The following is a 26,945-nucleotide window of genomic DNA, read 5'->3' as shown; positions in this document are numbered from 1 at the left end:
TTTTAGGCCCTTGCTAATATCCTAAATCTATCATATTCCTAAATTCTATCTGCTATATGCAGGATGTTTCAATCGGCATTCCACACGGACAAAGTTGAGGGCATCGTCTAGTAAACAATTTTTCTAATGATTTTTGTAATTTATTTAACGATTTGTTTTAAAGAATAAGCACATAAAGAACGTTCCCACAAGGCCACAACTCAAACATTCCACCATTTTTGGCTGGTGAATTGTATTCAATGAAAACGTCATCGATATGCAAACGATTGCGTTGAGTGCACTTGATAAATCGCTCTTAAGAGCATGGCTGACATTTTGCTGCCATTGTTTATGCTTCGGAATCGATCATTTCATGGGAAAAAAATATTTTGCATGTGTAAGTATTAAAGATTTAGGTACCTACTCCATATTTTTAACCGACTTCAAAAAAGGAGGAGGTTCTCAATTTTTTTTGTACAATGTAAATATTAGTAGATGACGCCGCGTGACAATTGACTGCGTGTGCAAATGATGTGCAAGTGACTCCAGGATGCAATCTATTTCTGTACTAAATTTTGACAAAATCGGTATAATATGTTATGAGCCGTGAAAAAGTAAGATAAACAGACAGACACTTCAAAAATATAAATTATCTAGGTACAAGACCCAAATCCCTAAGAAGGTAAAGTAAAGAGGCCACCAATAGGTAAATAAATCGCCTATAAGAGACCTAATTATTAGGTCTCTTATAGGCGAATGTGTTTAAGTCACCGACATAATATGTACCTATATTGTACCTATGGTATTAAGTACTTAGGTATTGATACTTATTGCAGATTTAGGTAAACTACTTATATGTAATGCAAGATAATAGTATTTAAAAAATCCTACAAGTATCTACTTTCACAACGCCACAAGACATTGATATCAATACTACTACTAGTATTTGAAATCAATTGCTTAAATCGCCATTTCCCCATTACTATTGATATTCGATACATCGACAATCCGCGTGTCCCGTATAATTATTAATAGATTAAGATTGACACGGCATACTATTAGTGTATTGTATTGGAGACAATTTGATGTCTTTTCCGTCATCAGTTTAATTGAAGCAACCCTTTTGGTTATTATTCCAAAAAGTGTGTATTTTATTTATTTAAGGCTACGTACGTCGTCGTATATATACAATAGGGCGTTTTACTATTAAACCACGTTACATACTTTTCTTACGACAAGATCTTATGCTATGCATTCGCATCCACTTGAGGTGTACATGTGTAGGTATATAAATGATTCGAAATACAGGCAAATATATTATATCTGGGTACACCTAAGGATCCTAAGGTGTACCCAGATAGACCTACCTACGCCTACGGACATAGTTATTTTACAAATATCCACATGAATACATATGTTTTTTTTTAAAAACCCTATAGGTATAGCAAGTAAACGAGCAGGCGCCAGGCGAGTCACCTGATGCTAAGTGATAACCACCGCTCATTAATATTTGCAGCACCAGACGAACCGCCAAGGCCAGCTTTTCAGAAATTTGTTGTTGTTTTTATACTTAGCTGTACTGAGCCCACACACTGAGCCTATTTACCTCCATACCTACTTAACTATATCGGCCCGAAGATGATTCCATCGCTACTCTTTGGTTGAATTTTGTTATAGGTACAATTTTAATTTTAATATAGATAAATAAGTACGAATTCAATTTGTTAGGAATGTGTCTCCTTCTGGCGGATGCAGTCGTGTTTAACAAAAAATATTGCACACAGCTTGGTCTATTTTTGAGTGCATTTCGCGCTATTTTGGCGTTCCCTACGCAGGCAATATGTCAATGACCCCGTTTCGCGGCGTTTGTTCACGTACTTTTGGGAAGTTTTGGGGCGATTTACGTAGACTACGTCGTGCGGTGTTTCGAGCCGACTATAGGTGCGTGTATAAATACGTGTGTTTACTTACTAAAAATGCAGATGGCAGACATTAGTTTTTGTTTTGTATTTTGACTACTTATTACATATTAATGTAGGTACTTAGATGGGACCTAATTTAGATATATTGGAATTTGGATTTAAACATCTGATCGCGATTCAAGACTTAAGAGTTAAGACATCAAAAATACATAGGTAATTCTCGAGATTAAGGTTTGTAGTTTTATAATTCTAGAAAAGGCAAATAAACTAGTTTTATAAATAGGTACCTATTAGGTAAGTATAGTCCGCGACAGGTTGAGATGGCAATCGGGGAATGAGGCGGGTATGCGGGGCGTCCCCTCCCCGATTGCTATTTCAACATGTCGCGAAGGCACCTACCTACCTACTATAATATATTTAAGTACCTAAGTACTTTTATAGACTTTATTATAGGCTTCAAACTGTGTAATACCTAAATAAGTAGGGCCAATTTTAAATAGGTGCAGGCATCGAGATGAGATGGGTGCAGGCACCTAAAACAAACGGTTCAACCAAAAATTTTAGGTGTGGAAATTTTATTACAATATTTAGGAAACGTCTACTGTTTATCTTATATAAATAGTAGAGAGCATATTAATTGGAATTTTATGTAAATTAGCAAGTGAACTAAAAGAATCGGTTTCGATGGCACGACGCGAAGTTCAACGTTAGCATACAAAGGGCCGGGGCGAGGCTATAGCTTTTTATGAGCCGAATTCGGCTTTAATCTACAGAGGCAACACACAAGCGCAGCGCGGCGTACGATGCGCGTGCGCACTCACGCACACATCAGCGCCTCGCCCTCCTCACTAGGCTGCAATTCGTCGCCGCGCCGCGTCCCGCACGCCCGCCCGCACGCAATTGCATTGCACTCCGACGCGCGTCGCGCTGCCGCGGTGCGTGCGTAAAAAGCGCACGCAGGAGGTGCGGGGTACGGCGGAGAGGACCGCGACTCGCCTGCACCAACAGCGAACAGTCACCGCCAGCCGCTCGGATGAGCACACCGCCCCCACAGGGCGCACCACAGCCGTCGCGAACAACCCCCGCTTGTGCTACGAACTACGTGCAGTGCTAATGCGAACTTTTGTTTACTTTTCCGGACATTAATGAAAATTTAACTCGGCTTTGCTGAAACTGGATCTCTAACCCGACAATTAAAGGTCAGCGCTGTTATCAATAATTAGTTTTAATTTTTAACTATATAAAAAACCAAAACAAAAACATTAATTGCATTTTTCGTAGAGGTGCTACGAGCGACGTCTTCGAAGTTAGTACAAGGTTTGTATACTAAATTCTGTATTAACATTTTGCACTTTATTCTGTTAACAATAAGAGCTTAGCTGCCCGAAAATTGGATTGGATTTGTAATTTTTTAAATTTACATGACACGAGGGAAACACGTAGCCGGTTTCACCGGTCCCCCAAGTTCGATTTACCTGCCGAATCAAAGGTAAAAGTCAATTTGGCAGTAAAGAAGGGCTATAACGCGATATATGTAAATGGGGAAGGGCGGTGCAGTCGGATCACCGCGCTCCTCCGTGACATACGTTCGCAGTTCGCACTGGAGCCACAGTGCGTTTCGCTCGCGACGTACGGTGCGAATAGTTTATTTTAGTGGTCTCCGTTTCTCAGAGTTGGGCTACTATGTACCCCGGCTCGACCTACGAAGGCGTATTGCCAGGTACGTGATGATAAAATTGCAACTTTAATAAGATTGTTTTTATGTACCTACTTAGGTAAAGTATGGTGTTAATTAAAAACTTTATTAATAATATAATTTTCTAATGTAAAGCACAATTTTATGTTTGGTCATACGGCAATCTAAATATGATTTATCTTTATACCTAAGTACTTAATGGTATTTTTTAAACTAACTTCTACTTCCAACGTGCATGTTTAAAAAATATCTGATCAGCTGTAGCAGTTCTTACTTATACCTACTTACTTAAAAACTGACCACAAAACACAAGAGTAGAGTTAGGTATACGAGTCAATTAGACACTTTTCTATGAATGAAATCATTCATAATATGAAACCAACGACCTCACTAGGTACAACGCACTAGATGTGCCATTCCGAACAAAAACTTTTGTGGACTCAACTAAGTATCTTTTGTTTTTAACATGACGTCAATGTCATATAAGTCCCGCAAATTGCTATTGCGCTGGAACCATGTCTCATTAACATCGAAATGACATAATTTGACGTATATTTAAGTAAAAATATACCATCAGCTCGAAAATTCAGTCTAGTGCTGACGTCACTAAAATGGCGGCCACGCGCATTAGCAATTTGCGGGAGTTATATGACATTGACCGTCAAGTTAAAAACAAAAGCTAGTTGAGTACTAATTTTGAAAGTTTCATAGAACATGATTTTTGTTCAGAATAACCCATCTAGCGTTGTATGAAATAAGTAGATAAACTTTCGACTCCATTAAAAATCCAAATCCAAGACAGCTCCAATAAGATTTCAATAAGAAAATAGTGTTAAGCAAATTTTTCTTTAAATTACAGAATCCCAACTCAGAAAAATGGGGAGCAGCGAAGGACAACAAACTTTTTGTTTGAAATGGAATCACCATAAAACCAATTTGGTAGAAATATTGGAAGCTTTGATCAAAGTTGAAACCTACGTCGACTGTACATTGGTCGTTGATGACCAAGTTACGTTCAAAGCACATAGAGTAGTGCTCGCGGCCAACTCTCCATACTTTCAGTCTATACTAGCCGATGTGCCTATGGACCATTGCAGCATTCTTTTTCCAGGCGTTAAGGATTTTGAAATGCGCGCTCTACTCGAGTACATGTATACAGGAGAAGTGAATGTTACGCAAGCTCACATACCACGCATCATGAAAGTGGCGGAACAACTCGAAGTTAAGGGTTTGTTCGATATGACGGAGTTAAGACGGCGGCCAGGAAGCAGTGAACGGACTCCCGGCGTATCTCCGCCTCGAGTAGTGCCCGCTGCACCATCTAGTGTGTCCCCACCCGTACCAATTAACCGCTGGCCACCCCCTCCCGCTGCACCCGTTCTCTCTGCAGCTTACGATTCTGCTGACATGAACCCTTTGAAACGAAAAAAATTATCAAGTATGTTGGCCACACGTGACACTCCGATTTTAAGAAACGTCCTCGCTCAAGCTCCTCCTGTAGATTCATCTCAGCCCATGTCCCTCGTGTGTCATCCTCTCAGTCAACATGAGTCAACTCGGTTACACTCCAATGGGTCGGCACATGAAACTGAACGACCCATCAGCCCACAGCGCGCTTTCGATTACCGACCCCGTCGGTTGTCATCAAGGGCTTCTTCTCCGCATTATAATCGTTCTGATCGTTCAGAGGATGCACATTCACCTTATACGGAACGATCTTTTGAAGAGGACAACCAACGCACTTTTCATCCCTCCCCACCCCCGGCCAATTTTCAGCAAGATGTTAGGGCGGGCTTAGCACCTTATGTTCCACCGCAGCAGAAACCAGAATGGAAGAGATACAAACAGTACACGAGGTCGGATATTATGTCAGCTATTGAATGCGTTCGAAATGGAATGAGCGCTCTGCAAGCCTCGCGCAAATACGGCGTTCCCTCACGTACGTTGTACGATAAGGTGAAAAAACTTGGCATTACGACGAGTCGTCCTATGAGTCGCGGAGTAAAGCGAGAAGCGAATGGCGCTGCATTCCCTTATGGTTTAAGTGGAGCGGGCAGCAACGATGATGGAACATCTTCCACTCCTCTTATCGACCCGTCGTTTCTACAACAAGCTTTAGAAGGAGCTACGAGGGACGGTGGCCGGGAGGCTTTGCATGCAATGGCTTTAGCTGCTGCAGCTCATGCTGCGCTAGCTCCACGAACCCCGCCACGATCAGCGCCTCAGTCCCCTCGATCACCACCTCCGGATGATGACCATGTTGAAGATCTATCAATAGCCCGGCGACGTGATCCGGACCCACCTTCTGGTGTTATTGTGCCACCTCGTAACTTTGCTCTTGACTGCAAAAGCGAAAGAGATTGAACTGTGAAATAAGATCATAATGTTTGAAGTGAAAATATAGAGAGCATTCGAAAAGACTGATTTAGGCGTACAAAGTTAGAAGTAAGGCACTTAATGATAGGCTACTGGTAGGACGCGCCGCGCGCGCATGCCTCGCTGACCGGGGACCGGCCGGGCGATTGCAATGGGCCCCGCGGCCACATTAACTTCTACCTTTCTTCTTCTCTATTTATTTCCTAACGCTATTTTATACCTAATAACGAAATAAAATTTCCGTTTGACGGTATGTCGGTGTCTTTTGTGATTTATGTTTGTTTTATTTTCTTCAGTAGTTTCTTTATGTTTTATAACTTTTACGTCTCTGTTAATTAAATACTTAGTGTATAAGTTAGCTTTAATTGGCATGTAAAGTTGTGTAAGTTGGCATCTTAGTAGAGTCGATGGTCAGGAAGGCTATGTAAACCTTAACACGTGACCTCGGGTAGGTCCACCTGGACGAGTTTTGTGCAATTTGTTGTCCGCGACTGTGATGTTTATAGACTGAAACGCCGCCATTACCTCACGCTCGCTACACTTGAACTCTAGTCCGCTGAAACGCACAATCTCATTATTTTCATAAATTCGTAGTGAGATAGTACTTACTATGAATGAATTGAAAGGGATCGTGCGTAGCATTACGCTCATATTACCTAAATATAGCGACGTATTTATATTCTATCTAACTATATTATGGAGTTGATATATTTTGTCATTGTTTGCCATAAGTTCTTGTTCATTGTTGATAACTAGTTTTATTCACTTTTTCCCCCAAACATTGATTGATTTGCACAAGCACGGTCGTTTTTATTAGATTTAAGGATTCAAACACGTAGTATGTATGCTCAATCATCTTTAAACTATGTGACCATATTTGTTAATCTAAAACTTTTTCACAATTTTTGTAATACGTAATAATGTTAAGTTTATTTAAAATATCAAGTAAATAACGGTTAGGTAAATTAAATCTATTGACTAAAAATAAACCTTGTATAACGAAAAACACCCTTATACTATTTATTTGACCTGTTAAATCTATTGAACCTTTTTTAACACGTTAACTTGTAAGAAATGATACTATTATCTAATTATTTTATAATAATTTTATCACATTGTTTAAGTTAATTAATAATAATAAAACTTATTATTTTGTAATTCTTTGAAGACTGATTTATTACTTTAGTCTAGTTTGGAAATGCCATAGATAGATACTTTATAGTATTTGCTTATGTGTTTAATTAAGTCGTCGCGAGTTTGTGTAGGAACTGCACTACTGAAGTGTCACGGTGTGCCTTGTTTGTTGAAATCGAGAGTTTTGCGGACATTCCAGTAGTTACACTTTGTGTTCTTTAGTAATATTTATGAGCACTACACATAGGTTTATTGAAAATTTAATCAAGATATTATTGCGTGGTTTTTAAAACAGATAATGTTTGTGTCGGGAACACAATTAATAAATATTAATTAATTATTGTTAGTCTTTAAGCCTTAAGAAATACCTCATAATTTGTTTAGTTAGTCAAGATGTTATGTGATTATATCATAAATATAAATACCTACTTTTGTGCCTATATTAAGTATATAAAATTATGATTGATGTTATGCACCTTGTAATCATTGTGATGTACTGTTCAGAAATAATTGGCGTAGCTAGAATTACAACATGATAAAATTCAAAACTAAAACCAGATCACTTTTCTTAAAAACATCATCACAGACGGATGGTTTATATTTTAATATACATAAATACCTATACACTGAGAATCTACCCAACGGGATCTTTCATTTAATTAATGTATAATTTACCTACATAATGTATATATTTCAATATTTCATTTAATTAATAATACGCTCGAATTACGTAAATAAATTCAGTATCAAGTTTTCTCCATGTCGTATTTTTGTTATTACCGCCATAAGTATTAAATTTGAGGAGCTAGCGAACGAAGTGATCAAACTTCTTTTATTCTATCCGGACGTTTTTTATTGATTGATTACTAATCTAAACTAATTTCCAAACCAAACAGTCCAAAATTGGGCTGAAATTGAGTCCAAATATTGTTCAAGACGCTACAATTTTTATAAATAGTAAATTTTTAACAGCTTTCATTCAGTTTTTTTGCTCAATTTATTTTCGTTCAACTGAACGGTGTAAGTGTAACTTTACCGTTTTATTTCATGTAAACGTTATACTTAAGCTGTGACAGGCTGAACGCTAAAACGAAGCGAACGACATCTTATATTCAGTAGAAAATAGATCTGTAGGTGCTTTGATTACCAACTAAACAATCTACAGGCATTAATAGGGTCTTGGAATGTAGTAGGTAATAAAATGATGTGATGTTTTGTACAGCGGGAGTTTATGAGGCTAGAATTCATTGTTAAAGAGAATAATAAAAAAAATAGGTTTTTCGTTATTTTTAACATTGGTACCTAATTAGTTATCAACGTCATGCTGCTGTTCGTAAAGCAATTAATGACGTCACAAGGCGTAAATGCCATATTTTTAATTTTTTTTATAAAAAATATTTTCCCGCATTCATTTCCCGAAATTACTCTATTTCATGTTAAAAAACTGAAAAATAATTGTCGTTTATGCCTTGTGACGTCATTAATCACCTTTCGTACAGCGTGACGTTAATGTTAAAAAATAAATAAAAATCATGATTTTTCTCTTTAATAATGAACTCTAGCCCCATAAACTACCGCTAGGTACTTATACAAAACATTACATCATTTTATTACTACATTCCAAGACCCTATTAACAATTTAGATAAGAATATATATTCCAAAGGCATCAACTTGCCCGAACTTCCCCTCTAGCTACGCTAAATATTTTTGGGCTAGCACGGAAGTAGCACATTGCGATATGTGATAATATTCTTGTTGCAACTGTGAATTTGCCAAGAGTCATGCCATGATGCCAACCAATGAGAATTGCGATCACCACTTTGCAACTGTCTTACTTTGGCGCTAGACTCTGATCACCATGAAGTAGTGAATATACCTACATACCTACCTACGAGTCGGAATAATTAGCTATGTATGTATCTCTAATAATAGTAGGTATCCTAATTTAATCGAGTTTTGTTTATCTCGTACCTAAATACAATAGTAAGAACTATAATTATTTACAGATAATATAATGTTATAAATATAAATTAAACGTTTAATATCGAAATTGCGATAATTTTTTATACCTTTTATTTACTTATACATAGATATCTATAAAAAATTGGTTATTAAATCCTGTAGGAACACTCATTTGCCGGCATAAAAAGAGCCCTGCATATCCGTCTTCAGGATGCAAGGTGTCTCTGTACTAAACAGTTGATGCGCGATTCCTTCGAAATGAATTAAGGTTTTTAAAAATCCCGTGGGAAAACTCTTTGATTTTTCGGGATAAAAAGTAGCCTATGCCTTCCCAGTGATGCAAGCCCTGTACCAAGTTTAAAAGGTAGGTAGGTATAATTATTTCGCAGTTAGGTATACCTATAAAGGACTAGCTTATGCTCGCGACTTCGTCCGCGTGGACTACACGAATTCCAAACCCCTATTCCGCCACCTTAGGTCAAAATTCAACCCGATCCGTCCAGTAGTTTGAGCTGTGCGTTGATAGATCAGTCAGTCAGTCAGTGAGTCACCTTTTCCCTTATATATAGATATTAGTAGATAGGTATCATCATCATCATGATCAACCCATAGCCGGCTCACTACAGAGTACGGGTCTCCTCTCAGTATGAGATGGGTCTCGCCATAGTCCACTACGCTGGTCAAGTGCGGATTGGCAGACTTCAAACAACTTTGAGAACATGGAGAACTCTCAGGCATGCAGCTTTCCTCACGATGTTTTCATTTAGATATACTGTTAAACCGAGTGATATTTAATTTTTTTTAAACGCACATACCTAACTCCGAAAAGTCAGAGATGCGTGCCCGGGATCGAACCTCCGACCTCCCAAATAGGAGGCGGACGTCGTAACCACAAGGCTACCACGGTAGGTTGAAACCTTCGTGGTTTTTTGCTGTGTCTAAATTGGATTTGTTAAACATTCTGTATGTTGGTAATTTAAAAAAAAAAAAAAAAGGTAGGTATGGCTCAGACGATTTGAATGAAACTTCAAAATAAATAACGTACCTACCCAGTTTTGATTTTTGGCACAAGTTCCATATGCTCATTCTTTTCAAGTCTCTGGTATAAGTACTTCAGCCTATTTTGAGCGAATAAAAACACCAAAGCAAAACAAAATAATGAATAGCAGCCTATTTTTTACACGACTGCGTTTTTCATTCTAACGAATGTTTGGTGGTTAGACTGCCGATTACCTAGGCAATTCGCAAATAAACTAGTTGGACAGGCAAAACAAGTTTTCGAACTTTAACGGACTCTGGCACTCAACGACGACTCCACTAATCGATCTAAACAGTGTAGAAATGGTGCCTATGGTTACAAAGTGTGAGAGTAGGTAGTTGGTACCTTATGTTGCTCTGACGTAAAATAAGAAATTTTAGCGGTAATCAATCTTTTAAAAAATCTGTAAATCTAAAAACTCTGCGTAGTCTAGCGCAAGCTAGTGATTGAGATTGTAAATAGTTACTTATTAGTTAAGTAATTTTCTAACAGATGGCACTTGGATGGCATAAAGAAATTCCATGTTGCAGATTTTAAAATATCATTGCTATTCATTAAAATGAAATAAAGTAAAATACTTTTTATTTTGACATAACTATTACCTTGACTATTACCGAATAATAAAATACAGACATTATTAATAATGATGTCATATTTCTGCTGTCATCTATCAATGTTCTTGAACAGTTTGTGACGTAATATCGCGCCACCAACATTCATCGTTTTGATTGGTTAAGCGCGATCACATGTCAAAGTTCAGAACGTAAACAAATTGTAAAGTGTTTTTGGTTTTTGGAATTAATTTATTAGCGCGTAATGAAAAAAAATACGAATAAAACCATATTTTCCTAATTCATATCGTTAAACGAGATCATGGATGATATGGAGCCCTTTATGAATAACGATATATTTAATGTACGCGACATCTCTGAAATAGAAGGTAAGTGGTTTCAGTTTCGCAGAATTGCATCAACATTATGCAGTGACTCGCAAAAGTCGCAATAATTAATTATTATGTTTATAGATTTCCTAAACAGTTGCGATGGAGATTTCATGAAGAAGCTTGAAGAAGAGCTGTCGGTTGTAGAAACAGATCCTTTAACCGTGGACACGAAATACAGCCCAAATGGTTCATCACCCCAGACATCACCTTATTTTAATACGCAGGGTAATCCTTTAATGTCACAGCAGCCACATAACAGAAAACAACAGTTTAATGCCCAACAGCCAAAGAGCAGTCCAGTTTTGGGGATGTATGGAAGGGAAGAAAGTTATAACTTGGAGCCTAAAATGGAAACATCTCCCTTGCCAGATGTGACGCAAAATTGTCAGCAGCAACCAGCACAGACACCAATGATACTGCAACAAGTAATACAGAGTCCTCTGTATGTAAATTTAGGTCAGGGAAGCTTACAGAAACTGCCAGACAGCAGGGCGTCCCTTGTGCAGTTAGATGGTAAACAAAGAAATCAAACCATCAAACCCCAACAACCAACACAACAATTGTTGTTACCAAATAATGCAAAAGGTGTTACACCTGTGTTTTTAAAGAGTGCAGATCCAAACTTTTCCCCAGTGATTTTACAGTCAAATATTCTCAATCCGGATTCACAGACACTTGTGTATACCAGTGCACCAGTACAAGGTAAGACACAACAATTCAAATGGTGACTAACACTAACACTTTAAAGATTTATGTGTAAAACTTATTAAACGTAATTTTGATAATTTAATTATTATTTTTTACAATAAATACTTAAATAAGTACCTCAAAATTGTAAACGAATTTATTTTATTTTTGTTGTGAATTTTCTGATTTAAGACATGCAAAAAGTGTACTACGTATAAACTTACTTTGAATAATATATTTGTGTTTGAATTAGTGGTTGCATCACAAATAAAAATTGTTAATTCTTGTACAGAATCCTTTGTGTGCGAGTCCGACTCACACTTGACTGGTTTTTTTTAAAATATAAATAACATACTTTTTCAGGAACAACACAAGGAATCATCACAAATGCAAAATCAGGCAATGGAAACCAACCCATACATCTATTTACAAGTAACAGTGGGCCAACATTACTGACTACTGGGATACCATTAGTCCTCGATGGTGATAACTTTGTCACAGCACAACCCAAAGTGAAGGAAGTCAAAAGAAGCGCTCATAATGCTATTGAAAGGAGATATAGAACTAGTATTAATGATAGAATTATTGAACTAAAGAATATGTTAGTTGGTGAAGAAGCTAAGGTATTGTAACTAATCTTTTTAGGGTTCTGTACCGCAAAAGGAAAAACGGAAGCTTTATAGGATCACTTTGTTGTCTGTCTGTCTGTCTGTCAACAAACCTACAGGGTACTTCCGTTGACCTAGAATCATGAAATTTGGCAGGTAGGTAGGGCTTATATCAGACATTAGTGGAAAAATCTGAAAACCGTGAATTTGTGGTCACATCACAAGAAAAAATTCAAATGTGTTTCGAACAAATATTTCTATTTTCGACTTTCAAAGTAAGATTGCTATAGCAAGTGGGGTATCATATGAAAGGGCTTTACTTGTACATTCTAAACCAGATTTTTATTTATTTTTATACATAATGGTTTTTGATTTATCGTACAAAATGTCGATAAAATACGATTGTACTACGGAACCCTCAGTGGGCGCCGAGTCTGACTCGCACTTGGCCGGTTTTTTACATGAATAAAAACTAGATGGTCCCCGCGAGTTCATCATTTGCGTAGATTTAGGTTTTTAAAATCCTGTGGAAATTCTAATTTTCCAGAACTCTAAAGCATCCTAAATCTGTTTCTGGGATACAAGCTATCATCTTTACTGAATAGATGACACAACTTCTTCCACAAGGACTTGTCTTTTAATACCTATGGGAACTCATTGATTTATAGTAGCCTATGTCCATCCAGGATGCAAGCAATCTCTATATCAAATTGTGTTAAAATCGGTTAAACAGATGGGCTAGCAGACTAACAGATGGAAACACTTGCGCATTTGTAATAATTATATAGAATATGGATTAATTTTAACAGTTTAGATTACAGTACGCGGCCGAAAGTAATGTACATCGACCTTTAGAAGGAGATAGCAAATTTGTAGAGCTTTGTCTCTGTCGTTGAGGTCGACAAAACGTCATAAACAGGTATGAGTGACAGAGACAATTCTCTACAAAGCCGAAATGTCTTTCTAAAGGATGATGAACATTACTTTCGTCCGCGTACTGTACATAATCTATGCTTTTTACTAACATTCAATTGAACCAAACCTTTATATCTTATATATTAACTTACTTATAGCCTATATTATCTTACTTGTTACAGTTAAATAAGTCTGCAATATTACGTAAGACAATAGATTACATTAAATACTTACAAAATCAAAATACAAGATTAAAGCAAGAGAACATGGCTCTCAAACTTGTGTGTCAGAAGTCTGGAGTGAAGGAACAAGCGTTTGAGGGAGCATACACTCCCCCCCACAGCGACATTTCATCCCCTTACCATTCACCTCATGGTACAGACAGTGATTCTCCTTCTTCTCCAGAGTATAAGGTATATTTTGTTTGTTCCTTATATTATATTCTTAAAAATCCTGTGGAAACTCTTTGATTTTCTAGTAACCTATAGGAAGGTCCTGCCCTTGCCCAGGATGCAAGCTATTTCTGTATCTTTTGTCAAAATCAGTTAAACCGATGGGTTGTGAAAAGCTAGCAGATAGACAGATAGGAACACTTTTGTACTAGCTGATGCCTGCGACTTTGTACGCGTGGATTAAGGTTTTGAAAATCCCGTGGGAACTTATTGATTTCCCGGGATAAAAGTAGCCTATGTCACTTTCCAGGTCTTCAACTATACCCATGCAGAAAACCACATCGATCCGTTGCTCCGTTGCGACGTGATTGAAGGACAAACCAATAAACCAACAAACCAACACACTTTCACATTTATAATATGGGTACTGATAGTATGGATTACAGTTTCTAGGAATTGCGTTGGACTAACATTGATTTTTTTAACTTTCATTTTACAGGTGGAAGAAAAATATTCAAAAGTAGTTATGGGCATGGGTGACCACTCCCGTTTAGCCTTATGTGCCTTTATGGTTGGACTTTTGGCCTTTAACCCTTTCAGCTCTTTCTTAGGAAACTTTATGTCTGACTCCTCATCCCTTGACTATTCTGCTAGATTTGACCAAAGAAGAATTTTATCAGATGATGACTTAGGTGAGCTTTTATATTATTACTTTTATTATAAACTAGTTTATGCCCGCGACTTCGTCCGCATGGACTACACAAATTTCAAACCCCTTTTTTACCACTTTAGGGATTGAATTTTCAAAAATCCTTTCCTAGCGGATGTCTGCGTCATAATAGTAATATGCTTCACTTTCTCTCGTTTCTTCACTTTCTATATTTTAATTTATTTTGCTGAGGGTTGTGACCTTCTATTAATAACACGTAAGGGTTTTCTGCATTGATAGCTGGACGTCCTTATTTTCGGGAGGTCGGGGGACCGATCACTCCGATCTCGGGCACGCACCCTAACTTTTCGGAGTTATGTGCGTTTTAAGGAATTAAATATCACTTGCTGTAATGGTGAAGGAAAACATCGTGAGGTATCCTGCATGCCTAAGAGTTCTCCATAATGTTTCCAAAGGTGTGTGAAATCTGCCAATCCGCACTCAGCGTGGCAGACTATGGCTTAAATCCTTCTCAATGTAAGAGGAGACTGGTGATCAATAGAGAGCTGGCGATGGGTTGATCACGATGATCTTGATGATGAAGGTTGTCTGGAAATAATGTTGGTTGAATTGAATTTTTAAATAAATAAAAATCTTTTTTATTCAAATAAACTTTTACAAGTACTTTCGAATAGTCGGAAACATCTACCACTGGTTCGGAATGCCTTTCCTACCGAGAAGAACCAGCAAGAAACTCGGCGGTTGCTTTTTTCAAATATTTGATATAGGTACAAGATTATGCCATGTATAAAATAGTATTTGCAGTCTTGTGCGTTGCTGGAATGAGCTGCAGGTCAAATCCACGCTCTTTTATCATTTAGATAATCTTCAATTGTGTAATGTGCTTTTTTCAGGAGCATATTTTTAATAGATTTTTTAAACTTGTGCGAAGGTAAGTCCAAAATAATTTGCGGGATTTTATTACAAAAGGTTATACTATAGGTAATTATTTCAGGTTCAAGTAGTTCGTCATGGGGAACATGGCTGTTCAATACATTTATAATTTATCTTGTGAATTTTGTAATACTCGGAGGTTGCCTTATAAAACTGTTAGTCTATGGCGATTCTGTACCAAAATCACAATCCACGGAAGCTGGTCTCTTTTACAAGCATAAGCGACAAGCAGATAATTATTTGAAAAAGGTATGTTGACTTGTTTAGAATAAATTGATTATTTATATAAGACTATTAAATTAAAAGCAATACAAGTGTACCTATTTTCTTTACTCTACTGATAATTTTGTAAGGTTTCATAATGCCCTTCCAGCATCAGTTCTCCCCTCCAATTTTAATATGGGTACCTTCAAGTCAAGAGTGAATAGGCATCTTCTAGGCAAGCATACTCCATCTTGTACTGAATCATCGCTTGCTGCAGGTCTGATTGCAGCCAAGCGCTAGTCTATAAATTTAAAAATATTACTTTTGTCTTTGAAACAATCAATCAAAGTTTCCTTGCTGTTGAGTTGGCACCGATTCCGTTATCTTTCTCAAAACTAAATTTAGAGTATCTGCATCCTTTTCTTTTTAACAATGCCAAAAAAGGAACGGAACATGACTTTCACATTTAAAAACTCTAAATTTTAGTGCACAATACAAATTTAAACAGTAGGTTCGTGACTGCGCGCTAAAATCACGGGTTTTAACATCTAAAAATTAAATTTAAAACTGTCAAACGGTGTCTGTCCTTTTCATATTACATTAGTAAGAAGAGCATGCTAATACTCTAAACCTAGGTTGTGCTCAGAATCAGTACCAATGTTCACATACTTTTATACAAAGCCATGGACTTGATATGACAAGAATGTTGCAGAGAAATAAGTAAAAAGTCTTTCACGAAAATACATGGGAAAGAAAAATGTATTATTTAGTTTGATCAAAATTGTTTGATTAATAATTTATCGTTTCGCATGTTTAATATTTTCGTGGAAGATTATTTACACTTATTTTTCTTCTACTTCTTCTTTTCTTCTCTATGGTTCGCACTTATTTTTACTCTTTAGGTACCCATGCCGTACAGAATAGAGATAGTATGAATTCTACATATCTCATACCTGGCTTTACTCACGTTAGCCCGACTAGTTTTGAATCCATCCGGGTCCTTTTCAAAGGGAGTCAGTTCGCGCACGCGTCGCGGTTGAGACTGTAGAAAGTGTGAGATAATATTATGTAGAATGGAAATCACTCACGATAGTTTAAACTCTTATAGGATCATTTCGTTGTCTGTCTGTCTGTCTGTGTGTCTGTCGTGATTGTCAAGATAAGGGAATCAAAACCTATAGGATACTTCCCGTTGACCTAGAATCATGTTATTATTATTATTATTGTATATAACTACATTTATTCTAAATCTATTCTGTTAAAATAGTTTAATTATAATTTTAAGTAATCTCTTTTGGCCTTCTATTATACCTAGATTTAAATTTAAATAATAATTATGTATTTACGCAGTTGATTACTTTCAAATAAACAAAATAAAAATAAAACAAATGAAACGCAGGTACATGTAGGTTTATAGTACAAGTAAAGGAAAAACACATTTTTTTGCAAATAAAAGTATTACATCTTGTACGATGGTACGGAACGAGTGCGAGTCCGACTCCCACTTAACAGGTTTTTTTTTTCGTATCACTTTAGGATCTAAGACATTATTGGTATCAGTTACCAGGGAGCCATAAAAATATGGTTTTTCTGAATCTTATTTTTTTCCACTTGCAGGATGATTTGGCAAATGCTCGTTTAGAACTCCACAGGGCGTTGGCCGCTTGTGGCAAAAGCGTTCAGGCTGGAGGTCAGAGTCATGTGAAGTATTCAGCACTAATATCTGCAATGCTACGACAAATATTGCAACGGTTGCCCTTTGGAGGATTCCTTGCCAAGCGAGCTGGAGACTTGTGGAGTGACAGGTAAAGAAACGTGAACTATTTCGCTTATTTTTTGCGAGGTTCATCTTTATTATTCATCATCATGAAAAAAATCTTCTATTAAGCTCTTTTATATCGTTCATAAATCTACATAACAGTTGATGGTATATTTGTGACCGATTTAGTGTTTAGATCTGGGCTGACAGACTTCACACACTTTTGAGAACATCATGTAGAACAATTAAAAAAAAAACTCTTAGGCATGCTAAGAAAATGCTACGATCGGAATATTTCTACACGACACAATATCAAAAAAAAAACAAAATTCAAATTATTTAATAAAGCAGGTACTATTGTAGGTACTCTTTTTCATAGTCAGGTTATAGATAATAGTGGCGATAATTTTAAGCAACGTAAACTTGAAACTAAAGCGTATAATACTAGTATTGTAAATGTTTATGGATGCCAAGTTATACAAATGAATGTGTTTTTAGTATAGAATATTTTTTTACAATTTGATTCACAGTCCAGCAAGAAGGGCAACCCAACACTGGGCAGCGGAAGTGTCGAGCGTTTCCCACCGTTTAGCGCAACTGGAGATTTTGTCGAGCCAGAGCAGTCGCGGCGAACGCTTGCTGTTAGCTTTGCAAGCGATCAACTTCGCTCAAACCACCTCTAACAAACACCTGCTAGCTGAGACCTACGTCACAGCTGCGTTGGTGTTCAAGGACAATATGCCAAAGTTCGGAAACTGGTTGTGTGGGTTAGTACATTTTTTAGATTTTGTCAAGTCACAGCAATTGAGTTGAAAGCTCGCTGATCTTTGCAAGCGGTTAACTTCGCTCAGACCACCTCTATCAAACACCTGCTAGCTGCAGAGACCTTCGTCGCAGCTGCGTTGATGTTCAAGGACAAGAAGCCGACGTTCGGAAAGTGGTTGAGTGGGTTGGTTAATTTTTTATTTTTTATAGTTGACTAGCGATAAGAGAAAATTTACAAACTGATCGTTATTTGCTTTTTAAAATTTTCTTATTTGGTTTGGTGCCTTTGATCATCCGTTTTGCTAGATATTTTTTTCCATCGCCTGAAAGCCGGCACGCATTCAGTTCAGTCTAGTCTAGTCAGTCAAATACGAAGAAGTCAAGTAAAATAAGAAGTTGCTATTTTATCATACACCTCCTATCCTTGCGGCGCGCGGCATGAGAAAGACAGAGCGGTTCCGAAAGTCCTCTTGAAAAATCTTTCCATTTCTATGTTTATTGTGTAGATATTACCTGCGGCTGTGCGTGCGCTGGTGCTGGGAGTCGTGCGCGGAGGGCAGCGCGCGCGTGCGCTGGGCCACGAGCGCGCGCGGCCAGCGTTTCCTGCGCGCGCGCCGCTGGACCTACGAACCCAACCCCGCGCACGTGCTGTTCTCGCGCCTGCCCACCGCCACCGACCCACTCGCGTATGCTATGCGGGTGAGACTATGTATTGTGTATACCTATAGGGTACTTTCTGGGCAGGTAGCAATATCTTATACTTAACACAAGTAAAGACGAAACCCCAAAAACCACGAATTTGTGGTTACATCACAAAACAATTTAGAAGTGTGATTTCTTGTATGATGGTATGGAACCCTTCGTGTGCGAGTCCAACTAGCACTTAATTGATTTTTATATGAATCCCTATTGTATATTATATTATTTGTACGCCAACATGGCTAATGTGCTGGACGTTTCTTAGATTTATTAATATCTTATGTACCTACACCATTGACTTATATATTACTTCGTAAGGACAGGGCCATTGAACGAGCAAAATGGCACCGACTCATTGGTCCTAAAATGTTTATTTAGCAACAATGCAACCTCGGTGAACCCGATTTCAAACGGGTCGTTCATTAGTATCTAAGAGGTGGCGCTGATTTATTAGTTATAAAACCGTGAAAAATTTTGTTCGCTTGGGCATATCTTGTCATTTATATCGATGACCTACACACATGCAAATAAAGAATAATTGTATTGTATTGTAAGTGTAACATCCCGTTCGTTCTTGTAAGAAAACTTGCTACTTTCAAGCATTTAATTCTTCCTCCATAACTAAGATTGGAAGTGCCTCCGTTCTCATAATATCATCATTGTTTTAGGCATATCACCTCGAGATTCTTCAGAAGAGCCTCCAGATGCTGCTATGCGCTGACGAGCGAAGCAACACCAGGGACGTGCTGGACCTCGTCAAGCTGATCACTGATGACGTTTCCACCGAGACACCGCATCATACTGGTATAGTTTACCTTTCCTAATGCTTTAACTACACAGTGAAATTTTAGTGGCTGAGTTGTGGCCAAGTGAATTGTCCGAAGCAGTACTATTGCACGTGTATGTTTTGAAAAAACAGCCCCTTTTTTGGATAAAAAATATATCTCGAAACAATTTTAATTTATTTAATTTAATTTAATTTTTTTTAATTTTTTTTAAAATATATCTCGAAACAACCTCGAATCTGTGAGAAACATTAGTAGTGGCCGAAGACCACGCGACAACCGCGCTGTTCTAAGACAGAGTGACGCAGCGGGGTACTACTACTGGTTCACATTCCAAACAATGTTTTCTCGATTCAATTTTTTTTATTTAAGGACTAAAGTGTCAATAAAATGGTTGAAATGGATAGTATTGCCTAAGATATTGAATTAAAATGTTTTAAACATTTTACAAGCTATCAAAAACAAAAAGTACTACATCAAGTTCCAGCCCGTCATTCCAAACAAAAAAAATGTTTGGAATGAGGCGTTGTCCTAATACAACGTGAGAGCGCGAAGATCGCAAGTTCGCGCGAATTTTACTCGTACGAACGCGCGAACAAACATACTGCAGGCCGATTGTCTAAAACCTGTATCAATCATTATTACAATCTCAATTGTTCTGATTGGCTGAATTTGTGCGATTCTTGTTGCAACAATGCATTGTAGCCAATAGTGAGCGAGCATTAACCAATCAGAGATGATTGCGATCGTGACATTGTAGCTGTCAAACAACCGCGGTAGGGCCCCAGATCTCGAATAGGTGTCCTAATTGGCATTCGCGCGATGATCACGTATTTGCGTCCTGCATATTATGCTTGTTAACGCATATGTTGCAAGACATGCTGAGCTTATTTCTTGTGGTGTAACAGATGAAAATGTTACATTTGTACTTTGTTTTTATCAATGACACCAACAACAAATAAATGCATTTTCTTTCTTTCTTTCTATTTGACGCAAGCACGCGATGATCGCGTAATCGCGTTGTATTAGGACAAAGCCTGACGGGTGTAGCGCGAAGTATCATGTAGAAAGTCGTTGAGCCTAACTCAGTAACTTTAGGTGGCCTAGTGTTAAAAAGGAAAGTTTTCAGGTTGCTGGGACCCAGTCATGGAGTGGTGGGCAAACGTCGTGGGCGTAGCGGCTACTTGGTTACTCGCCGACTCGCAAAAATCCGCCGACATCGTGGACAAACTGAACCTCCTGCCCGAGGAACTTGCGAACTCGGATGACCCCTTACCTATGTAAGATCCTTAACCTACAATAAAAAAAATTGTTGAAGTAGTCTTCCACTTTGTTGGGTCTATTGTTTACTATATAGTAATCAATTGAAAGATCTAAAAACATCGCTGGAACAAATTACATTTAATATATTATTTATGGTACAAAAAAAAAATCACAACTCACTCCATTTTTTCAACTATAGTAATTTATAAATCCGTGACTAGTAGATTGCGCGGTAGGTACAGTTTTGCCTGTTGGCATCAGTAGGTCCTGCCCGTTCTCACTTATGACTTTTTTCAGGAGTATATTTTAATTAGCATAATATTTTAAAGATGAGATAGATCAGTAGATATAATAGAATTCGGAACAATGGTCTTTCAAACGTGCGACGATTAGAAATTCTAATTGCACGATGTTTATAAAACATGCCGGTGTGTTTATAGTTGTGATATTAATAACGATTGTCTTGGCGGGTGTAAACAAGCTGCGTTGCGCGTTGCAGGGCGCTCCACGCGGCGTACAAAAGCCGTCGCGGCCTGCTCAGCCTCGCGCACTGCAAAGATGAACACTCCGTCGAGAGGACTTCCGATACTATACTCAAGGTACGTTTTTTATCTGTTTTTTTGCCATCCTATTTCTACAATACGGTAAACGGCAAAAATTACTTTTTGAGTTATTATTATTGTCTTTGAAACGTGGGAATTTACTTAAAACTGATGTTTTATAAAGAACTATATGTAGGATCAAACTAAAAATTTTGTGGTAGGTGGTGGAGGGGTTTCAGTAGTAAAAGTAAAGCCACTAAAAACTATTAGTCTACTTTTATTTCTCACTAGGTGATGCCTGCGACTTCGTCCGCGTGAATTGAGGTTTTTAAAAATCCCGTGGGCACTCTTTGCTTTTCCGGGATAAAACGTTACTATGTAAATTTTCGGGACGCACCTCTGTACCAAATTTCATTTAAATTAACTGAACGGACAGGCCTTCAAAAATCCGGTCGGAACTCTTTAAATTTCTGGGATAAAAAGTAGCGTCCGTCCACGGGATGTAAGCTAACTCCGTACCAAATTTCATCAAAATCCAGACAGATTGGCACGATTTCGCATTTATAATATTAGTATTATAGATTAGAGGTGTCAAATACAGGTTCATGTGTGTATCACAATATTATCACGTGTTACAGACAAATATTTAATAATTATTAACGTTACATTATTTTGTTACAAAAAAAAAATTGCTTGAACCGTGAGGCGCAAGCAGAAAAATGGGTGCAATCGATTTTCGACCTTATTGACATACGTCAGAAAACAGCATTTTAGCAATCTATGAATTATACTGAGCAAGAATATGACAAAAAACAACTTTCTCATAACCGTCAATAAGGTCGAGATTTGCTTGCACCGATTTCACCATGAGGCGCAAGCAGATAAATGGGTGCAAGCGATTTCCGACCTTATTGACATAGGGAACAACATTTTAACAATCTATGAATGATACCTACTGAACAAGAATATGACAAAAAACAACTTTCTCATAACCGTCAATAAGGTCGAGAACTAGGGTATAGCTTGTATTTAACTCGATTGATTTAAATTTTACTCTTAATAGGTACCCAATCCATACCTTCGCGACAGGTCGAAATGGCAATCGGGGAGGGAATGCCCCGCACACCCGCACGGCCCCTGTGCTAACCCAGTGCGGGCGAGCGAGGGTGACGTGCGGGTGTGCGGGGTGTCACCCCCGCCTCATACCCCGATTGCCATCTCAACCTGTCGCGGAATACAGTACCTAGTACCTACCTATGTATGTAAAAATAAAAACAAGTAGAACGATAAAGCAATGTCAAGTAGATACCTACAATACAATAGGTAGGTAAGTTTACCTAGTTACCTATAAAAAAATCTTTTTAGTAGGTAACTACTATATTTATTATCATACGAATTATAAAATGATGATGATGATTTCTAAAAAGAACAATACCACTTCACGTACCTAACCTATTACCTATAATACTTAAATGTATGATAATACCTACACTTTGAAAAACTTTTTCTCATACGATTTATAAAATGACGCAAGTATTTCCAAAAAGAACAAATCTACTATAATAGGTATTATTAACGCGCGACACAAATCTATCACAACACAAAAATGTACCTAATCTACATTATTTTGCCTAATCTACATTACAATTATTCGCATTAAATATTTATCGACACTCAAGTTCACAAATAAATAAAACTGCATTCAAAATTTATTACGAAACAAACAAAATGATAAAAATACTAGCCGCATACTCGTATCATCACAGTCAACATGTAACAGGCCAATACGAAAATTCGATGTAATAATTATTCACCGTCGAATCGCGACGATATTTGTATTCAGCTGTACCTACCTAATATATTTTATTCTAATATCGTCGCTCGGTCGCGCCGCGCGCGGCGTATCAAAGATCGAACGCCTGAGTTATTTTTTAGGAAGGATTTTCTCAAATTTTCACTACTTATTATATATTGTATTCAATTTTGTTTTAATCTAAAAACGAATATCTTGAATAAATTTATATATTTAATAAATTTATTAGGTACATTATTTTTTGACACCTCTATTATAGATGTAGTATGGATAGTATGGATGTTACATTTACACTTAAACATAACAATTATAGAAAATTAACAATGAATTTTTGGAACTGTGCTACTTTTCACAGGTGTGCGATATTGCTGGAACCAGATTAGCAGATTCGCTGGCTTACTACTGTTGCCGGAAGCCGACGCAACTCATGATGGTGCGTTCTAACACTTTTACCTTTTTGAAGGACAATGTAAATCTACTTGTCAGAGTTCCGTACCCGAAGGGTGCCAACAGGACGCTATTACTAAGCCTACGCTTTCCATCTATCTGTCTGTCAGTGGGCTGTACCTATCTCGTGAACCGTCATAGGTAGAGATTTGGAATTTTCACAGAATGCTTTTATAACAACAAATAATAAAAAATTCAAAATGGCGCCACGAAAGTTAAAAAAAATTAAAAAGCGTTACTTCTTGTACGATGGTACGGAATCCTTCGTGTGTGAGTCCGACTCGCACTTGACCGCATTTTGTTACAAGATTATGTATGTTGGTTTTCGGATTCTGCAGATTTGATTTCATATTACTTTTTTCTATTTTTGTTGCCATTTTAATTTTTTAAGCTTTCAAGATGAAGATTCATTTAGACTTGACTGTTGCGGGAGTGCATTGTAGTTGCATTGCACTTCTTCATATATTGTGCAATATCACTACAAGGCAATTCTCGCGGCAGTCGCTGCCATCGCACGCCTACACTCAGAAATATAATTTTACGAAGCTTTTTTTTGTTTTGGATATGGTAAGAAACTTTATTTTTAGTGTTTATTTTTTACATTGTTTTTATATAAAAAGAAAACGAACAGTGAATCGGGTCTTGGACTGTAGTAATAAAATGATGTGATTTTTTGTATAGCGGTAGTTGATGGGGCTAAAATTATTTATTAAAGAGAATAATTATAAAAAATCATGATTTTTATAATTAATTAAAGAGAATAATTATAAAAAATCATGATTTTTATTTATTTTTAACATAATTAATTTATTAAAATGACACTGTACGGAAAGTGAATAATGACGTTATAATGAGTAAACGACAAACATTTTTAAATTTTTTAACATAAGAAATATTTTTCAGAAAAAATTACATACTCTATTTTTACAAAATCACTATACAAAAAATCACATCGTTTTATGACTACAGTCCAACACCATATTGGTTGCACGTTTGCCTATATTAGCTTTCGTGTTTCTATTCGGGGGCGTTTCATTGAAATTTTTAAAATACGAACATTGTTTCGTGCAGCTGATGCAGGTGCTGTGCTGTGATTGGGTGCTGGAGGTGCGCGCGGGGGTGTGGGAGGCGAGTCCAGGGGTGGGGGAAGCCCGCGCCGCGATCACGCCGCCCGCGCCGCATCGACACCTGCGCGCCTTCCAGAGAGACTTGCACTCGCTGCGCCGACTGTCGCAGACGCTGCCGGTGAGTGCAGCTGTGCTGTGATTGGGTGCTGTGAGGGGGTGTGGTAGACAAGTCCAGGAGTGGGGAGTCAAGGGCTGCGGACACTAATGTTGAGCCATTATGAACGTGCGAACTGAGTATCGTTGATTGTAACATATTGTGTGTGTTGTGCGCAGTGGGTGACGTCGCGCGTGTTCCTGCAGTCGGCCGTCTGCCGCATGATGGCGGGCGCGGCGCCGCGCCGCACGCAGCAGCTGCTGGACGGCAGCCTGCGGCCCCGCCTCAACCGCTCCTCCATTATATGCGGAAAAGGTAAATTTATCTTCACCCAAAATCCATACAGTAGCCCGCAAGAAATATTGTACATCGACCTTTAGAATGAGATTTCGGCTCTGTAGAGCGTTGTCTCTGTCACTCATACCTATGTGACATTTTGTCGGCCTCAACGACAGATACAACGCTCTACTCTCTTTCTAAAGGTCGACGTATCTTTCCTGCCGGGTACTGTATTGTATTCTACCAAATCTGAAAAATAAATAGGTATGTTGCTTGTAATTTTGTTACTTCTTTATGCCTCGACTACTCGACCGATTTCAACGTGACTTAATGCTCAAGCAATTTCCGAGCATTTGGGAGAAAAATACTTCAATCTACGTGGACGAATGACATTAGTACGAAACAACGCGTCAACGTTGATAAAATATTACGATTTGAACTCGTCCATATCTCTAACGACAGCGCCATAATCGAAAATATTGCAAATCAAAAATCGGCTGTACTAAAAAACGACTTTAAAACAATACGGTATTTGACAACTAGTTAATAACTTTTTATCAAACGTCAAAACGCGCGCTTAGTATGCGAGATTCTATGAAATACCGGTGTGTGACGTCACAATCATTTGACATGATTTTTTTATTTTAATCGATAATTTGAAATGGTTATTACATACACTTAAAACCAACAAAGGACGTGGATTTTACGTATTTTGGAAGACCCTCTATTTAATAATCACTGAGAAATAATTTATTTTTGATATAGTCAAATACCCAATCATCTGTAGGTCTGTTTTACTCTGATTTTACAAGTGTCTTGACAACATTGGCGAGTTGTTCTAAGTAGTAACCTTTTTTTGTTGACTTTAACCCTGCTGGCTTCCACAGAGCGGTCTCTAGAAGGCAGCGGCGGCGAAGGCGAGCGCGCGGTGGCGCTGTACATGGCATGCAAGCACCTGCCGGGCGCGGTGCTGGCGGCGCCGGGCGAGCGTGCCGGCATGCTGGCGCAGGCCGCCGCCATGCTGCAGAAGATCGGCCACCGCAGCCGCCTGCCGCACTGCTACCACCTCATGAAGTCTGTCGGCTCGCTGCCAGCCGCCCCCTGAACGAGACTCGATATAGGTGTCGGCAGATAAAAGAACATTGAGTTTCGGCCTTCAATACAATACAGTATTTTACACCAAGCGAGAAAAAATCTAACACAATCGAAGAATGTTAATTTCAGTTTATAAAATAATTTAATGATTTTTATAAAAAAAATCATTTTTTTTACAAAATATTCTAATTGCACGAAGCTGATGACGCCATGATGAATGCCGACTGTGATGTCACATGGATTGAAGTTGTAATTCACAGTATTTCACTAAGAAAACACTGTTGTTTACCAATCCGTGTGACATGATACATAATTATTTAACCATAATATTTTACCTAAAAGATATCATGTTTTCTAATCTAGATTTTTAAATAAATATTTAACATAGTATGCGTACTAAATATGTGTAGTTCTCGCTGCGTTTGTGCTACGACGATCAGCCATGAAAACCCCGACAAATATGAATGCTGTATTTAATACTGTATAGTAGAGTTTAGGCTTTTTAAATTGGATGACTCAGGAATAATATAATTTAAGTATGTTATCAGTTATCTGTCCACACCTATATTATAATAAAATTATTATGTACATAGGTACCTAACTATTTTCTTATTATAATAAAATTAACAGTGTATTATAATATAATGTCAATAGACACTACTATCAACTCACATCTATTGAAAGCTGTTGTGCATTGCTATTGTTAGTTGATTACTATGTGCAATCAATATTAAAGAATGATAAAAATTTTAATACTTAATAATTTTTTTATAGAGAAATTTGTTTTATTTATTACCAACTAGCTGACCCTGCGAA

The 26,945-nt window shown here is 37.7% G+C and overlaps 2 protein-coding genes across 2 annotated transcripts; both read left to right on the top strand.

The window, feature by feature from the left end:
- Positions 1–2,767: 2,767 nt before the first annotated feature.
- Positions 2,768–7,867, top strand: rib (ribbon). Its single transcript, XM_069499052.1, has 2 exons — positions 2,768–3,100; positions 4,457–7,867. The coding sequence occupies exon 2, from the start codon at positions 4,474–4,476 to the stop codon at positions 5,959–5,961; it is 1,488 nt and encodes a 495-aa protein (XP_069355153.1). The 5' UTR covers positions 2,768–3,100; positions 4,457–4,473; the 3' UTR covers positions 5,962–7,867.
- Positions 7,868–10,849: 2,982 nt separating this feature from the next.
- On the top strand, positions 10,850–26,908 carry SREBP (Sterol regulatory element binding protein). The gene is made up of 16 exons (XM_034969594.2): positions 10,850–11,049; positions 11,134–11,754; positions 12,103–12,362; positions 13,445–13,675; positions 14,154–14,346; positions 15,319–15,506; positions 17,079–17,266; positions 17,751–17,987; positions 18,492–18,684; positions 19,353–19,488; positions 20,599–20,749; positions 21,232–21,331; positions 23,443–23,520; positions 24,606–24,779; positions 24,935–25,070; positions 25,922–26,908. The coding sequence occupies exons 1-16, from the start codon at positions 10,983–10,985 to the stop codon at positions 26,137–26,139; spliced, it is 3,171 nt and encodes a 1,056-aa protein (XP_034825485.1). The 5' UTR covers positions 10,850–10,982; the 3' UTR covers positions 26,140–26,908.
- The last annotated feature ends 37 nt before the right edge of the window (positions 26,909–26,945 follow it).

This window comes from Maniola hyperantus, chromosome 6 (assembly GCF_902806685.2).
Source record: "Maniola hyperantus chromosome 6, iAphHyp1.2, whole genome shotgun sequence".
NCBI lineage: Eukaryota > Metazoa > Arthropoda > Insecta > Lepidoptera > Nymphalidae > Maniola > Maniola hyperantus.
The sequence above is the reverse complement of the archived record's forward strand: the minus strand, read 5'-3'. Positions and strand labels throughout refer to the sequence as shown.